Source organism: Thermobia domestica, chromosome 4 (assembly GCF_964235325.1).
Source record: "Thermobia domestica chromosome 4, izTheDome1.hap1.1, whole genome shotgun sequence".
NCBI classification, from domain to species: domain Eukaryota; kingdom Metazoa; phylum Arthropoda; class Insecta; order Zygentoma; family Lepismatidae; genus Thermobia; species Thermobia domestica.
This window is the reverse complement of record NC_137457.1, coordinates 252,245,661-252,264,972: the sequence shown is the minus strand read 5'-3', so window position 1 is coordinate 252,264,972 and position 19,312 is coordinate 252,245,661. Positions and strand designations below refer to the sequence as shown.

Genomic DNA, 19,312 nt, shown 5'->3' with positions numbered 1-19,312 from the left:
AGAAGAGTAAGTTACAGGAAAATACCTCCATGTAAAACTAGAGAAAGTCCTAATTTTTAGTAACGCAGATAGGAAACCGTTAAGCTTAAGAACGAAAACAGAATAATAAATGTTTGAGTTTCTAAGGATCAATTTCCGATTCCTTCTCGATTTGTTTGTTTATTTAGTACTTTCCCTTGTTTTGAGGAACGCATACACAATACCACATATCCATAGTAATATATAGAGATTTACATTATCAACCAGTCATATACGTTTCTCGACATAACACACACAAACAAATATAGAGAAACACATATTATATTCGTATGTTGTGAGAGAATTATATTTTTGAAATGTATATACAATATAAATACAGATAGATTGACATATTTCTTTTTTAAAAAAGAATCTTTCCGAGTATTATCTTATTTTACTGAGTATTATCATAAAGATTATTAATAAATATGTTTACTTTCTGTTAGTGAAAGAGAGCTAGATGATTAAATGTAATAGTCTATATTATTCATTGAGACATCTTTTCTTTTTCTGTACAGCTCAATTTTACAAAATATATTAACATTCACTGAAATGACAGAATAGTTTTTTTTTTTTTAACTTAGAAAGTTACAAAGAAAACTTACAAAATAATAATATTATTATTAATAATAATAATTATAAAATAAAAATAAATAAAATATACAAGCATATACAGTCCTAGAAATTTTTATTCAACAGGCCAGCTAAAACTAAATTATTTATTATTTAGTTATTTACCCATCGACATTTATAAAGAAGAATTTTAGGAATGATCCAACAAAATGCATAAAAGGATCGCGGTTTTGGCCAATAATTAGTTTTTTGGATCAGGGACACAAAATCTGTGAACGACCCCTAAATCAAATTTTCGTACTTTTTACGGAATAAGCACATCATACGGAGTTAAGTGATAGTTTGGACTTGTCTACACTATATGTAGTTCTCCAGATATAAGGCCTACAAGAAAAATTTTGCCTGAAATATGTTGGATCTTTTGATTCAAAAAAAGTAAATTAATTGAAGTTGTGTGTGGTTCTAAAATGTTGTGGAACAAAACTATAATTGTTCTAACACCTTTTAACTCTTTATAAAACATAGTTTTCTTTATATTTGAATCTCTATAAATTAAATAAAGCTGCTGTTTTAAATCAAAAATATATAAATAATATAATAATAATAATAATAAAAAATATATAATACAAGAAAATGTAGAAAGTGAGGACTCATATATCGGACGATTTTAACAGGTTGCTCTTATATGTGACCAAAAGAATCAGTTCGTGATAGTTTTTGCATGCATATACATGCAGTTTCGAAAGTGACAAGAAATACTAACGTTAAGTAAGATAAACGTTTCCTTTGCCACCCTTAAGGAAACTTTTGACTGCACTCTGTATTTGCTTGAAGCTTTTAGTAATAATGTCCTTTTTCTTTTCTTTTTCTTTTTCTTTTTCTTTTTTATTTTTTTATTTATTTATTTTTTTTTTTGTCATTTATGAAAAGCAAACTATCTTTGTCCATATGAAAATCAGAATTATTTTCACTTAAATATCCTTCAATCTTTTAGTTGACAATTAATTTTACTTAAAATCTTATGTACGTGATATTAAGCTATTGATAAATAGGATAAATATATGTAAAGTGAAGTTGACTAAAAAATATGGATTCATGTAACTTAATTTCTTGCTTAAAAAAAAATCATAATTCGAAAATTAGATTGTTTATACTGTTTTTTTTTTTTTTTTCAAATGAAGACGGTGTTATTTTTCCCTAAAATTTACGTTTCTAAGAATAAGCAAAACGCAGAGCATACAACATACAGATTCGTCTTATTTGATTATTGCACACAACCTATATAGTGTATAACATATCGTCGTTTATGATGTGATACTTCGTATATCTAATTTCTTACTTTTTCAGGAGCCGAAAAACACTTCACTACATCTATTCACAATATTGATATTTCAGGCCTTCTAAAAAGTGCATTTAATAATTTTTCTATTACTTTCTTATTCTTTAGGAAGTACCTTGAAAAAACGCTGACATGGTTGCTTGCATCACAACACACACATCTATAATATATTAAACTCGCTGCCATACGAGGTATCACCTGAAATTGCCAACAATCGACATACAAGCCAACACTATAGTCTATTGTTTCTCAACTATCGATTTCTTGTGACGTACGAGTTCGTACTTGCTAGAACGTGGGTTATGTTGTTCTCATCAGGTTTATGCCAAAAACTCAATATCGCAAAAATTGGACATATGAGGTATTACATCTTACACGACGATATGTATTTAAAATATCATGTTCTTTCTTTAATTAATATAACAATTTGAAATTTGAAGATATTAGGTAAGTAAAGCACAAGGGTAAAATGTAAAAGAAGTACTCGCGTTCACTTAAATCTGTATTTATAAAACTGAAAATCTAATGATAGTTTATAACTGCAAAATAATCACAACTCAGAACCATTAGAATGTTCTTATTAAACAAAATTACAGTTTACAACTATTGTTTAAAATTCGAGAACAGGATTTGTACGGGCGTAATTTGTGGTAAAAATTGAGATAAACTGTAAAAATTGTGTATTAATCAAAATCAATTTAATTTTCCTACTTAAATTCTGCCATAAAAATTGAACTTCAAATGTGGTATCCATACAAACAGGTATTTACATTAAAAAATAGCTTGTTCTTGGTGTTATCATGACCGTATACACATACTGGACCATACAATCTAGACAAAATCAAAATTTAGTTATTATCTTTTCCAATATCCTATTTTTTGTATGCAAAGGCTGAATTTTCGGTGGTCGGAGTTGCACCTTATGATTATTATTACTATTTTTTTTTTTAAACTGTGAATGAGTCATGGTTTTGGTAAGTTTTAAGTAAATAATTAAAAAGACAATATCATTCAATACCTGAATTATTTACAAATATACCGAAGTTATATTTTTTTCTTCAAGTAATATGTTTGCTGAGATATAGAAATTAAAAATTAATATATTTTATTGAATGTGGGCGGAAAAAGTTTGGAATAGTATACTAATCTTGTTCCTCTTCTATTGCTGTGCTTTAGACGAGTGTGAAAACACTGCTATAATACACAGCCTTTGCCTATAATACATCGGTGCCCTATTTTTTCATTGTGTAGATTGAGAACATATTCAGTTCTCTACTGATTGTGATCTCTTACACACTTCCTAGATGCAGAAAGATGGGCGCTCTTGTCTGGCAGGACTTCTGTTCACTTTCAATCTTATGAAATTGATCCACAGGCACCAAACCTAAATTTGAGATTTCATAGTTTATATATATATATATATGAAGAGAGTTAAATTGCAGTATTCAACCTCTTCTAGAAAGCATGTATTGAGATCAAGCATCCCTAAATATTTAAGTTTTAAGCCTCTAAAAACTCATGATTTGGTGTGTGTTTAACTTTATTAGGCTGAGGCAGAAATTTGAAGTCTGTACCTCTCCGTCTAGAAAGGATCATTTTTACGTAATAGTGAGTACAAACGATACTAACCGCTGGCTTTTGACATACGGTCGTTGCTAAGAAGAGTTTCATTAGTTTCAGATAATACTCATTATGAAAATGAATTAGCCTTCTATTGGTCTTCTATTTCTATGCCTATTCTTTCTTTGTACACCATTTTCTTTCATTAACATTTTAGGCATCATATACCGAAAGCTTCTCTTATAATCATTTCGAAAAGCTCCTATTCTGAAAGTTTGTACTTCTTTGGACATGATTTTAGCATTTCTACTTCAAATGTCAGCTCCACATGGACATATACTATTGAATACGGACTGGATGATACAACATTCATTTCTTATAATTTCTTCCATAATATTTCTTACTGCACAAAACCGTATTGTTAGTAAATCTATATAAATCCTTTTCCAAAGGATTCAAACTTTGCGATATCTCACAATATAATCTATCTATATCAAATTATTTTAGATTACAACATTCAATTATTTTTAATAGAATCTTAAAGATATTATATGTGTATCACAAAGTAGAAAACGGTGTGAATAAATAAACAAATTCCATGAATATTTCTGCAAAATATCAGTATTTTTTATATCGAATATTTGCATGCCTATATCTTCAGTTTACAAAAGGTCGTTAATTAAAGATCTTCACAAAAGTTGTAAACTTGTACTCTTCAACATAATAATAAAATAAACAAATACAAAAATAAAGTAACAAAAATTTGTCAACTCAACATATTTTAACTTTACAAATTTCTAACATTTCAAGTGCTTGCAATGTAATTTAAAGAGACTTGTGATAAACTAAAAAATCTACATAATTAAAGAGTTTTACTATATATATAATATACATTCGTATATCTTTGTGAAAATTAATACAAGAAAATATATTTTATTCTACATTAGACAACAATCTACATAAATTCGTCGTAAAACGAGGACCTTGGGGAGGCAACAAAACAAATTTGACTCCTAAATTTACTTTTAAAAATACATGTATTTTAAATGTTTCTTTCTACAGATGTATATACGAATAAAACTAAATATAGCAAATATATCGAGTTTAAGGAAGTACATTGTTCGTAGTTTGCGTTAAAAAACTGTTTTATTAATGTATACAGTAACGAAATAGGTAGAGAAAATGATATATTCCGAAACAGCCGTTATATAGAGTAAATTATGTCGTGAAGAGTATTTTATCCAAATTTAAATATTCAAAAATCTTGTCATTTATAACCAATTATCAGAACGTCATAATAGTGTTCTGTTTATGACAAATATTCGATAATAACTCTTCAAAGGTCGGAGTATGAGTTATTATAGCGTAATCAAGAATTACTTTCTTCAGTTTCATTAAGGCTTGTAATGAAAATATTCTCTTTTTACATTATTTGAAGCTTCTAGATGTTCCGGAAGGAAATATGCCTTTCTGGTTAAGTTCAACTCTTTGCGTTTACATGTGTTTTTGCATTTTGTTCTGATGTTTGTTTTGTATTCTTGTTGTGCTTTCTTTCAGAAAAAAAATCGTGATGTTGAAGAATCTGGGAGGCCACCATATAATGAGTGCAAATTTATTATTATTTTTATAGAAGTCATTTCTTACTGTCCTGAAATGGTTTATTCTATTAGCGCTTCTCTTATGCTGCGTCAGGTAAACAATGGAGGAGACACCATACAATGACTACTAACTGTTTATTTAGAAAAAATGTTTTATAATGCCTTAATGCTCATGCTTACACAGGAGAATTTACGACATGATACGTCAGAAGTGTGATCACCATCGAAAGGAGGCAGACAAATAACACAGAGTGTTAGAGCGAAGAAAGCGCAAGTATGGGCGGTATTTGCCATCATTGTCGCTCAAACATTTTGAGTAAATACATAAAAGGTGTTGGAGAGTGCATACTATCTACAATTCTTTCTTTGTAAAGGATAACATAGCAGTGAGGTTTACGTTGTCTATGATATTGCTACCGCGTTACTTTAGTTAGTTGTATTCTGTCTATATTAGCAATCACTGAACCGTAGATCGCGTGCTACTAGTAGCTCGCAGAGACGTTTTCGATAGATCTCGGTAACGCTCCGGTTAGCTAACCTTGATTCCTCCCCTTGATAGGTAATAAACAAATGTAAGATTTTAAAAAAGAAGTTGATAGTTCTTTTGGTTGGAGCTCATAGTAGGATTTAGAAACATTACAATAGCTCAGAAGCTTCATAACTGGCGACCGCTTAGGATTTAAAAACAGTACGATAACTCAGAAGCTTTATAACTTTGGCGACCGCTTAGGATTTAAAAACAGTACGATAGCTCACAAGCTTCATAACTTTGACGACCGCTTAGGATTTAAAAACAGTACGATAGCTCACAAGCTTCATAACTTTGGCAACCGCTTAGGATTTAAAAACAGTACGATAGCTCAGAAGCTTCATAACTTTGGCGACAGCTTAGGATTTAAAAACAGTACGATAGCTCACAAGCTTCATAACTTTGACGACCGCTTAGGATTTAAAAACAGTACGATAGCTCACAAGCTTCATAACTTTGACGACCGCTTAGGATTTAAAAACAGTACGATAGCTCAGAAGCTTCATAACTTTGGCGACCGCTTAGGATTTAAAAACAGTACGATAGCTCAGAAGCTTCATAACTTTGGCGACCGCTTAGGATTTAAAAACAGTACGATAGCTCAGAAGCTTCATAACTTTGACGACCGCTTAGGATTTAAAAACAGTACGATAGCTCAGAAGCTTCATAACTTTGACGAGCGCTGGTCTATATGAAAAAGTTACCTAGACGTTAAGCTTCCTTTGCCAAGTGACAGATTTTATCAGTGAATTGTCCAAATTGTGGCCCCGGGATGGTTCAACTATACGAAAAGAATATTTTGAGTTATTTAGAGCCCAATTCGCTTATCTTTGTTTAATAACTGCTAGTAATTTAAATAATATTTTTAAAAATTCGTTAAGTGTAGCTGCCATTAGAATTTTCATTGGATAATAATAAACACCTTTATTGTCCCTTATCAATACTTTTATTAGTTCCTTTCATATTTCTGAATCTTCAACCACCATTGTGGTAATTTTATTCAGTGTTCTAATCTTAAATCGAATCTATCAAACTTACGTATATTTACTTCATGTATTCCATGAATTTTTATTATTATTTATTCGTCTGAAATTGATCGATTCCTAAAATACAAAATACAAACAATGAAGTCAAAATCGACTAATTCTGCTTTTTAGGTTGATTGGCAAATTTAATAGTGTAACACATATTTTTGAATTCTTTTTGTGAGACACATTGAACAAAATACCGTAAGATAAACTTTTTTCATTATCTTGGGTAAGAAAACTTAAACAAATTATATCTCTCATTCAAAAAGTCAATTGAATGAGATTTAGTAAGTGCTATATACAATATACCACCATAGTTCTATTGTTTACATAATTAAAAATTAAAACTAAAATGCTTAAAAGACCAAAACACAATAAATAGTAAAATTAAAATCTCAAACTTTTATTGAATTTAAATTATAGAAGTCAATAGGAAACGTGACTTACCTTATACCTCCATTACCTTCCTTTAATTTAAATTTTCAATCCTCACGGGAATCTTCTTCAGTAAATGGTTTCATTGTCACCAGATTCTTTTCTTTACATCTCCAACTCATTGTGAAAGACCAAGTTATTTTATTGACGGTATCTGTGGAATTTCATAACTTGTAATTGTCAATTGAAGAACTAATTCTTTCACAATAACAAGTGAACTGTTAAAATTATAGTGACAGGTAATAGCTGATAATTAACAACTGAAATAAAGTTTACGGAACACTCCGGATAAAATTTGAATTTTACACGAAAGATACAAATTATAATCAGAGATGTGAAGAAAGGCATCCGGTGACATAATAAAACCGTTGTTGAAGAAAATTCCAGGAATTGAGAATTTCAATTAAAGGAAGATGAAGATAATACGAGGTAAGGTAAGTCACGTTTCTTATGAATATGTACCTTATACCTTCAATCAGTAAATAGAAATCAATAGTTTATCAAAATAACAAAAATACGTTAATCACAAACAAAAGTAATGTACAAAAAGTATTTCATGGTAATAAGTTACCGATTCCAAACTTAAAAAAAACATACGTAATTTAAAATTCTCATCCTTTCTTCATTCTTTAAAGTCTTAAATTCTTTTACTAGTAAGAAAAAAAAATTCAAATTAAACTTACTTTACTTTTGCACAGTTATACATTGTGAATTATAGATCTTTTTTCACCTAGAATGCGTTGTAATGTACACAATTGCCTGAAAATATATGAACAAAAAGAAAGACCATTAAAGTTCTTAATTAAAAAAAATACAGCTTCTATTAACATTTATCAAATATTATAGTTTGTTCTGAATTATTCATCTCATGTTATCCACGATGTAATATCGAGATAGTTTACATCACTTCCTACAATATACCAACTTAAATGAACGTATAAAGTATATTGTAAAATGTTATCATGTTCCTACTTACTTGATACCCATGCTACATTATCAAGTTTATCCTGTTTATAAAACAATTATCTCCTACGATCAGAATTCACATCTGAAGTAAGTAACGTAAGCAGCATAACGCTCTCATGTAATTTTGCTAAACACTTTCTTTTGATGTAAAACTATAAAACAATATTTTCTTAGTATTCTATTAAACACAAATACTTCCAATGAGCAATTATGAAGGTGTATCAATATATCATACCATATGCCACGATAACTGTATGATAATTGACAACACAAAAAATAGGATATTATCCAATGTACTGCCAATACATGATATGCATTTATTTTTGCGATCATACATATGCAACATTTCTCTCTTTATGACATGTATGATTCAGTAATACATTTGTGCGTTATTTTTCCTTTTATGACACGTATCCGTCTCATTTGCTCCAGTAACGCAATGAAGCATTGAGATCAAAAAATATGGATTTTTTTTTCTTGGAAAGACATGATTACACACGCACACATGCACTTCATTGCGCATTCTATCTAAGCCTACTTTCTATCATCACTACTCACTACTGCGTTGTTTGTTCTGTAGGGTAAACGATGGTTCCATTAGCAACATGTGGAAACTTGTCAGCAACAGTAGCTACACTGGGAGTGCTTGGGGACTGAATCACAGGGGTCTCCCCTTGCAACGTTACGCAGTCTGGAGGTTCGTAGAATTTCCACGCTAAGAAGTAGAATAGTAAGGTCAACGCTTTGCCAAGTAAAGCCAATGCTAGAAGGTACCTGTAATGAGAAGGAGATTTTACGATTTAATGTTTTGTTAGTTTATTATTAATTAATTAGGTAGTACATGAATTCATTAATATGATGAGCATATCTTCTAATTAAATACAAATATGAGAAATTTAATAACAGAAACTATAGTCTATGACACTCGAAGAATACCGTATTCGCCTGCGTATAAAATGAATCCTATTTTCTGCATTCAATTTTGAGTACATATTACTATAAAGATTTTATTGATTTATTTATTTTAATGTAAAGTGATATTTAAACAAGAAACATATGTAGAGCTAACAATCATTAACTAAATGTAGAATCGCACGCGCGTCTGAGAATGTCTATAGTGCATATGAGTCCAAAAATAAGTATACATACTATGAAACCGTAAATAAAGCGATTGTATTCACAATACATTCACTGAAGAACTATATGTGACTTTAATGCTGTTGGACATCGTAAGAAAACAAGGAAGAGATCAAGTAACTGAAATATTTATTGAAACAGAAATAATCAAAAATCTTCGGCGTATACGATGCACCCATTTTTGGGCTTACTCTCAAAGCAAGAAAAAAAGTGCCCATTATACGGCGGCAAATGCGGTAATTACTTCGAGAAACACTAAAAGCTTTGCTCAGAAGCAAATATTCTGTACCTTTTACTTTCCTTAACTGAAGTAAATGTTTTAATCCCTATTAGTTCATCAGTTAACCTGGTACGCGATCATTACTTTGCTCGGAGCTCTGATAGGCGAATTTCGCAACAGTCAAAATGGATTAATTCAGAATCAGAAAGACAAAGTAGATAGTCAAAATTTTGAATCATCCTTTCAGTAACATATTCACAGAAATATAAAGAGTACTCAGAAAAGTCGCACCTCCGTGATGCAAAATAGAAAAAAGAAGTAATATTGAACTCGTTAGTTACTAGAGAAATTTTGTGTATGTTACAAGTTTCATTGAAATCATCATTGAGTATGTACGCCATGAAACGGTAAATAAAGCGATTGTATCCAAACTACATTTACTGAGTTACTGAATTGTATGCAGCTGGAATGCTGTTGCACATTTCTATTTATGCATGACTAAAACAAAATGTGTGAGAAGTGCTCTCATATACCATCATTTGATTTACATGAGAATTGAAGAATTTATAAATTCATTCCATATGAGAGTACTCATCTGCTTCTCTTTATAGTCATGCATTATATATTTTTATTTTATTTTGTTTTTTAAATTGCTTTGAAAGAAATCATGTTTTTTAAAAATTATTTTATTTTTTTTCTTTTGGGTACGATTTGTTATATTTTGTTTGTTATATTTTTTAAAAAAGTATGATTTTAATATGTTCTATTTTATTATTTTTCAAATACGTTATGAAAAATCATGAACAATATGAAATTGTGTTCGAACGTGGGAATGTTAATCTCTGTGTACTAGATAATCCCGCTTTACTCACGAGTGAAGCTGGTTGCATACGAAAGTTGATATCGATCTTTAAAATCAAACAACAGATGTAATTTAAAAACATTTAAATATATGGAAATATATAAAAGCAACAGTGGAATATTATATTGTCACTCGACTTAGGTAACTATACAAGCTTTCATTATTGTACGATGTCAGGAAATGAGTTAAATTAAGGTTATAAGATTTGAGAACATGGTTGAACCATTGTGAGTTAAAGAAAAGCATGTAAAATATCATCATTGTATGACGTCAGGAAATTAGTTAAATTAAGGTTATAAGATTTGAGAACACGGTTGAACCACTGAGAGTTAAAGAAAAAAAATGTAAAATATCATCATTGTATGACGTCAGGAAATTAGTTAAATTAAGGTTATAAGATTTGAGGACACGGTTGAACCATTGAAAGTTAAAAAAAATGTAAAATATCATCATTGTATGACGTCGGGAAATGAGTTAAATTAAGGTTATAAGATTTGAGGACACGGCTGAACCATTAAGAGTTAAAGAAAAGCATAGCATGTAAAATATCATCATTGTATGACGTCAGGAAATGAGTTAAATTAAGGTTATAAGATTTGAAAACACGGTTGAACCATTAAGAGTTAACAAAAAGCATGTAAAATATCATCATTGTATGACGTCAGGAAATGAGTTAAATTAAGATTATAAGATTTGAGGACACCGTTGAACCATTTGAAAGTTAAAAAAAAATGTAAAATATCATCATTGTATGACGTCAGGAAATGAGTTAAATTAAGGTTATAAGATTTGAGGACACGGTTGAACCATTAAGAGTTAAAGAAAAGCATATAAAATATCATCATTGTATGACGTCAGGAAATGAGTTAAATTAAGATTATAAGATTTAAGGACACGGTTGAACCATTGAGAGTTAAAGAAAAGCACGTAAAATATCATTTTATGACAATCTGGAAATGAGTTAAATTAAGGTTGCAAGATTTAGTACAGAGTTGAATCATTGCACGGTAAACAAAACCATGTGAAAAGAGCATCTTATACGCCACCAAACACGATATATGATCCTCTTGCTCTGCAAAATGAATATATGAAATCTCATGATGCGGATTCTAACCCCTTTAACTACTAGAAGTTAAGCCAGTAAAGTAAGGGAAAGAAGCCGAGCTTTTTTTCCCATAATTGAAAAGAATACATGAAAAATTGAAAAGTACGAGAATCATTCTTCTCTCACAACTTTTCAGAGTTCACTCACAATTGTCACATGCTTCTTGCGCAAAACACTTTTAAACAGTCGAAATCCACAGAATTCCATTGAACTTGCGTTAGAGACTTCACAAATATATTGTTGAAAGGTATGGTATTTCAGTAGCCTCCTCCATATTCTGGTAGCTGTGTGATGAAGCTTTGTCTTGAAATGCGGAGCACGTGATCTCGTTTCCTTACATTTTTGGCACTTTCTGATCGTGGATCAGCCCCAAGATCTTCTGATAGTACTACGAGTGATTTCGCAGTTCTGTTTCACCATGCGAATATTCAGTTTACCTATGGCAGTAGCGGCCAACCGCCGTGGACCCTTTCGGGAAAGCTTCTTTGCGTACTCGGACCGACTTTGTAAAGCGCTTTGCGTCTTTGTCTTTGTACATAATGGCTCTTGGTTTGCTGCAGTCGGAAAGATACACTCATGCCTCATCCAATGTACCACCACCTTTGGTTTATCAGATGCCACTCTTACAGCTTCCAAGTACCACACTTGCATTTCCATCGGTGAATAGGTAAGTTTTAACCTCTAGCCTTGAACATATTTTCAAGATTCAGTCGTTTGCGCAAGACGCGGTTGCCAGTTCCCAAAGATAAATTTAGACTATTTACCACCTGTCTTTGGGTCGGAGAATTCTCTTGCATGGCCATTCTAGGAAGTTTCGCCTGCAAGCTGGTGATGGCTTGTGTGCAAGGGTGTGTTCTTTTCCCCCTTTGTTGGAGAACTGAACACGGCTTCACAGAATCACTTGCTGATCACGTTCTTGATTAAAGTCTAGCTAATGTCATAATTGCTTACCCTGCTCCCTGATCAGTGAAACTCTAACCTTTGCATCGTAAAGGTCTACAACACAACCCTCCCTAAAGCGAATCAGTTTAGCAACTATTTACCATCTAGGGAACGTACATACTTGAACGGAAACATAAACAAGACAGTGTCTGATGAAGCCAATATCTTCAGTTACCTGGTGAAACTCTCACACAGTTATTATTTTAAAATAAACTTTGCTCTGTTCAGTGATTTTGTTTTTTTTAGTTCAAGTTATTTAGATAGAAGAGCTAATATGAACCAGTTAGTAACAGTAATTCACTATTTTAAAGTGTTTATGAAAACCTAATTTCTCGAGTGCATATAAAATTTCATATTTACAGTAATTTATTATTTTTGAAGACCTACATTTTCATGTGCATATAAAACAGTTTAAAAGTGATCATTTACAGTAATTTAAATTTATTACATTTAAAAATAATAGTGTGATGCTAACTTACATAATAATACCAAATCTAAAAAAAAAAAAAAAAAAAAAAAAAAAAAAAAAAAGTGCTTTTCTGTTCAATGATAGTGCATAATAAATGACATTATTATTACATATTGGCGAAAAATTTAATACTATTTTTGTGGGTTCCACCATTTTATTTTGGACGTGAAAGGGTTCCATGAATGAAAAAGATTGAGAAACGCTGTTCTATACTATATACCATATCAGATGCAACTGCAACATTGTCAGCGCTGAAAGTAACTTCAATCAAAGAAATAGCAAGATATTCGTTGTTTACCTAACTCTTGATATATTCATAAACTTATCAGTGTATGTTGTACACATTTCAAGAACAACAACAAAGATTAATTAAGGCTTTCTACTCTCTTTCCATTAGACAATGACAGGATTATTTTTAATATGATATTTATACCTCTATTCTGGTATTTATATCTTCCTGATAAGAACATCAAATCACTCGACTCTGCACAAGAAATTCGTATTCATAATTTTACATGCAACATATTCTATTTTGTTTCAATTCACTGCATCTAGATCAAAGCCAAAAACTACATGTTTTCTGACACACACACAGATTTGCAAATAGACACATGGTAAAATTAAAATCTCAGATCTTACCTTTTAATGTAAAATAATCAAAATATTAAACGTAACGGTATACTAAGACAGATAGGTGATGTCGTTCAGTGGTTATACGTTCCAACAATGTAGCTCTCTCCCCTATAGTTGGAGTTCCTAAGACAAATAAGGTTCACAAATCACTTCGGACTTGGAAAGTACAACCAATTTCTAACGACTGATGCTGAACAGTTATTTATAATTCTGTCTATGGACTATAATCAATACATTTAATTTTTACATTTGATCCACTGCTTGTTGTTTCCATCTCAATCCATATTCTTATTAACTGTGAAGTGTCTGATTGTTAATTTCTTTTGCATTGTTGATGTTGTCTTGCCTTTAACTGTAAAATAAACTACAATGTTGTATCTGAAACGTTCATGTATATATTCTCATGACGTTTTGACGATTTTCTAATTAATAAAAATAACAGTCGGTAATCGCTCATTCAACTGTCTAAGTACTGTAATATATTTTCACTATAATAGTGTAAATCAACTTGGTATAAGAAAGTGGCTTCAACTCTTGCTTTGCAATCTGGAAAAACCGCGATGACTCAGTGGTAGAGCGTTCACCTCTGTTGCCTGGGGTCCTTGGTTCGATCCCAGCTCTCACCATGTGAGCTTTGTGGTAGACAAGCACCGTGTGCGTGGTTTTTCTCTAGATCCTCCCCTTTCCTTCTACTTTCCTCATTCCACCATTTCATTCATTTCTCATAATCACCATCTCCTTTAGCCTTGCCGGCATAAACGTGGGACGTAGAACTTAAAGATTTCATTTCATTTCATTTTGCAATCGAGAAGTCATGGGTTCGAACCGACTATGTTGACGGAAGTTTCCCAGATTCTCGACTTCACCAGGCAAATTCCAGAATGGTACGTAAGACCTGATCAACTTTCTTTATCATTCTTAATGTTGTATTGTCGATAATGATTACAGTGTAAATGACTTCATAAGCTATATCTGGAACTGCTAAATGCGTAAATTTTCTCAAATATAATATTATACCTTATTATCTCACTGTAATAAGTATTTCAGTTATTTAAACTAACAGTTTGTTCACGACTGCGAATGTCAATAACTCTGAAACGAAGCCATTTTGACTCCGCGTAAACTTCTCCTGAATAGTACATTTACCTCTCAAATTTAACATCATTTTTCGTAGTGCCTAGTAAATATCAGTCGAATTTAAAACAGTTACGGTAACATTGTATTTGCAGGTTTTCTAGGAATTTCTCCTTTTCTTTTCCACTATTTTTATTCTATCATTTCCTTCATTTTGATTTACTTCGCATTTTTCATCCGCCGCTGCAGCTTAAAGGATACACAATGTCTTCTGTGACGTTAAATGATTTCATACGATGAACTAATAATGAATATTAGTGCTGTTGAAATTCATTGTCCATCATTAATGTAATATAGAATGGTTCTTGATTAATTCATTTGTTGTTTCTTTCTTTTGTAACGACAGAGTTTTTTGAAACACAGTATGGTTTTTTAGTTAATATCTTCTAAGAATTTTCAGAAAATAAATCAATTCTTTTACAAAGAATAAAATGCTTTGTTCGATTATTTTGTGTGTGTGATAATTACTATATACTATGAATGATGCATTTAATATGCCGTTTGAAAATTACTAATATATTTGTCTCATGTTATATCTAAATATTATTTCTATGATTAAGTTTATTCATTAGTTCCTTATTACATTACGTCGTTACTGTATATAATCTCTTGTATTACACTACTCTACATTCGCAGCCCTGAAATTGTTTTACCAATATTTAACTTTTCTTTGGTATTTTTAGAATTCTTTAACGTCTCATATTTTACATTATTTTTCTATTTTTAAATGTGCTTCTAAAGTTTTACTACATATACCAGATGCTGGGAATCCAGAATCAAATTATTTGCCAGAAGATAATAAAAATATTACAACTATCCCAACTTATAAGCTCTTTCGCTAAATATTTCATCAGATAGGAAGAACAGGAAAAGTATCTGTGTAATGTTTAGTTTGACACATAATGCATTACATAATCTCCCAAAGTTTGTAATATTTCTTGAATTGGTTTTGGACAAGGGTTAAGTGATGGTGCAGCGTGCTTGAATCTCGCCAACATTATAGACATTTTTATTCTAAACCGAAAGCATTGTCAAGAAAATAAAATGGCGAAAAATAAATAAATAAAATAACACGAAAAGAATGAATAAAACAGTACTTTATCTTCCTAGCTGTTTGTTTTTCAGGTATCTGCTTCCTTGTTTCCGGCTGCAACATGCAAATGTATGAGGGTTGATGATGGCCATCATTTTGTAGTCTTGACAGTTTCTCAAAATTAGAGCGAAAATTCGACAGCACGTCGATTTTGCTGGTAATAAGAATCGGAGCTCTTTTCCTAGGTTAGTAATGAGAGTTGCGTGTTCTTAAACGTGCAAATGAATACCAAAGATTTTTTTTTTTTTTTTAATTAGTAGCAACTGTTATTGCTTGTTACCCGTAAATGAGCATGGAGTTTTTTCCAAGGTTAGCATACATTTTTACTCCTTTTTCAGCCCGTAAATTAGCATGGAGTTTTTTCCATGATTAGTAGTTATTGTTACTTGTTCTTTGGCGGATAAATGCATCAGATTTTCTTTTTCAGAGCACCAGAGTTTTTTCTTCAATGGTTGGTAATGATTGTTATATAATATTTAGGCTGTAAATGAGCAGAAGCTTATTTTATTTAAATATTTTTGCAAGGTTATTAGTATTAGTTATTTGTTCTTTAGCATATAAATGGGCATTGAAGTTCCTTTTTTGTAAAAAGTAGTGATTGTGAATTGCCCTTTAGTCCGTAAATGGACATGCATTTTTGTAAGGTTTTATAGTGATTGTTTGACCTGTAAATGAGTATAACGTTTTCCCCCGAGGTTAATAGTAATTGTTAGTTGCTCTTTGGCCTGTAAATGAGCGTGGATTTTTTTCAATGTTAATAAAGATGTTACCTTTCCTTCGGTATGTAAATGAGCATGGAAGTTCTCTTCCAATATTAGTATTCATTCTAATTAATCTTTAGCTGTAAATGAGCATGAAGTTTTATATATATATATAAGGTTAGTAATAACTGGTATTGCTCTTTACGCTGTAAATGAGTGTGGAGTTTTAAAAGTATTTTTATTTATTCTTTACCCTGTAAATGAACATGGATTTTTTTCCAAGTGATAGATATTTGCCCTTTGTTGTGTAAATGAACATAGGAGGTTTTTCCAAGGATATTACTGATTACTACTTATTTTTCAACGTTAAATGCGCCTCGAGATCCTCTTCAAAGGTTACTAATAATAGTTACTTGTCCTTAGCGTGAAATTGAGCATCGAGATCTTCATCCAATATTAGTTATGATTGCTACTTACTCTTTAGTGTGTAACTATTACCATGTGTGTATACATCACACATTGTCATATAACGAGAAGCATACTTATTTAGGAAGCTCTACATTTATACAAAAATTTTAAATATAACCAAGTAGGAATCGTATTACCTGCTCATGTAGAAATTGTCATAGGCTCTACAAGCCCCTCTCTCTCCGCAAGAATATTGCCACAAAATGCAAGATTCGTCAATGAGAGCTCCAAAAATCATTGGTGCTGGAATGGTTCCACAGATGCGGACAACTAACCACTGGATACCCAGAGCAAACGAACGATGGCGGTCATGAACACTCCTATAAACGTTTAAAAAAGTCATATAATTCAACTCAAGCAAACAAACAAGCAATTTGTAATGTTGCTTAAGCAAACAAACAAGTATTAAAATTATCAAAATATAAATATATACATACACACGATTAAATTTACAAGTGATATGTGGCAGGGGCGGATCCAGGGGGGAGATCGGGGCGATCGCCCCCCAGAAGAGGAAGCTTTCTTATTTTATATATATAAATAAAATCCATCCCAAAGTTTGGAGCCCTTAAAAGTAGCAGTATGACAACCCCCCCCCCAGAAGTCGGCCCTGGATCCGCCCCTGGTATGTGGGTCACTTAGAATTGTATGTGTCAGAGTTAAGATTGTATGTATCATAATTAGGAGTACATACTTCACTGTTAGGGCTATATTTGCACTACTAGGAGAAAAAAGCAACAAAAACAAGTACCATCTAAACGTAACAGTATATTTTAACGTATGCAGTAAACGCACAAATAACTTAACGATCTCATGTAGGAGATTAAATGAACTATGAATTATTACTGTCAATCAACAAAATTGTTTATAGCGGCATAGAAATTCTTTTTCCTCGATTTTTTCGAAAACTACGCATCAGAATATTCGCTCAAGCATATCAATTTGTTTAAACTTCATGTGATCTTTGAATTATATATGTATCACTATTTCAATGGTTCTCAACCTTTTTTGACTGACGACAAATTTTACTGAACATCCAGGACATCGCGACAAACTTTTTTGATATTTTTATTATAAATAATAATAATAATAATAATAATAATAATAATAATAATAATAATAATAATAATAATAATAATAATAATAATAATAATAATAATAATAATAGTAATAAGTTTTTATAATGACACTATATAACACTGAGCATTATTGCTACCGCTAGAGGTGTTGACTGGGAACCACTGCACTATTGGTTAATATAACAATTAAAGCAAAAATTAACATTTAAGAGATAACCATAATTTTGGGTTATATCTCCTTAACCATATTTGTCCTGCCTCCAGGGGCGGAACAAGGCAAAACTTTTCACCCGGGCAAAAGTGACTTTTTGGCGCCCCCTAGTCCTAGCCTATATTTTACATTTTATTACAGCGATTTTAATATTTTAAACATATCTTTCAAAAAGAAAAATTAATACTCAAATACATGATATAGGTATATTTAGTACTTAAAAATGTATATATGGTATCAATTACATTGTGTTTTTTTATTATTATTTATGTACCGATATGTATAAACAAAAACAATATCGAACAGCATTTATTGGATACTACTAATGGTGACATGATCACTGCTGTATTGTAAATAGTTTTATTATATCAATAACATCAGGAGTCATTCTACCAATATCCGATTATGTATCAGTCTATTCTAATAACGTGAAATACCAATTAATACATATCATATACATATGTTGAACGTCTTTACGCACAGCAATTTAAGCAACCCTTTTTATGTAGGTCCTAGTAGTTGAAGTCCACAGCATTCATAAAACGCATTTCATGAATTTGTACAAAAGCTGAACACTCTTACAAGACTAAAGCTTAATAACAGGTTTTATCAAGTATTAGAAATCTTCTAAGTTTTGTAAGTTTGATAAGTAAGTAAACCATATCAAAGTTATTTTAGAGAACTTTATGAGAAAGCGTCTATACCTTTTTCTTCCATAAAAACAGTACCTTAAAATCTAGAATAATTTACACAAATTGTTTTCCCAATTTTGCAACCTTTGGCCTCAGGCGTGATAATTAATAGCATAACAAAACTTAAGAAAAAATAAATAAATAAAGTTAAATTCCACTATTACTGAAAATGAACAACAAATTAACAATTTTAAAGACATTTGTTATCAGCGCTTCACAACAATTACAATGTAACCTTTCTAGCTTTTTTGTCTGCAAAATGTCTGACAATGACATCTATGTCAATGTCTTGAAGAATGTCGAACTCAATCGACATAATGGCGAGTCCCACGAGGCGTTCCTACACATGGTAGATCTAAAATAACTTTCAATTATTTAAATTTACTTTCTGAGGCTCCTTTTGGCGCCCGGGGAGTCACCCGGATTGCCCGGCCCTTGGTCTGCCCCTGCCTGCCTCCTTCTGAACGTTAAGTTAACAGTTCAATGATTTGATTTTATGTTTCTCCTTGAAAAACACGTA

At 31.3% G+C, this 19,312-nt stretch overlaps 1 protein-coding gene across 1 annotated transcript in view; it reads right to left on the bottom strand.

Annotated features, from left to right (window-relative positions):
- Window positions 1-3,351: 3,351 nt before the first annotated feature.
- Oatp26F (Organic anion transporting polypeptide 26F) overlaps window positions 3,352-19,312 on the bottom strand; it is a 438,810-nt gene continuing 422,849 nt past the window's right edge. The window contains exons 11-13 of the mRNA XM_081755738.1: window positions 16,948-17,130; window positions 8,605-8,820; window positions 3,352-7,839 (exon numbers count right to left, since the gene is read on the bottom strand). Coding sequence (XP_081611864.1) covers window position 7,839; window positions 8,605-8,820; window positions 16,948-17,130 — 400 coding nt within the window. The 3' untranslated portion in view covers window positions 3,352-7,838. The remainder of the gene's footprint in view (window positions 7,840-8,604; window positions 8,821-16,947; window positions 17,131-19,312) is intronic.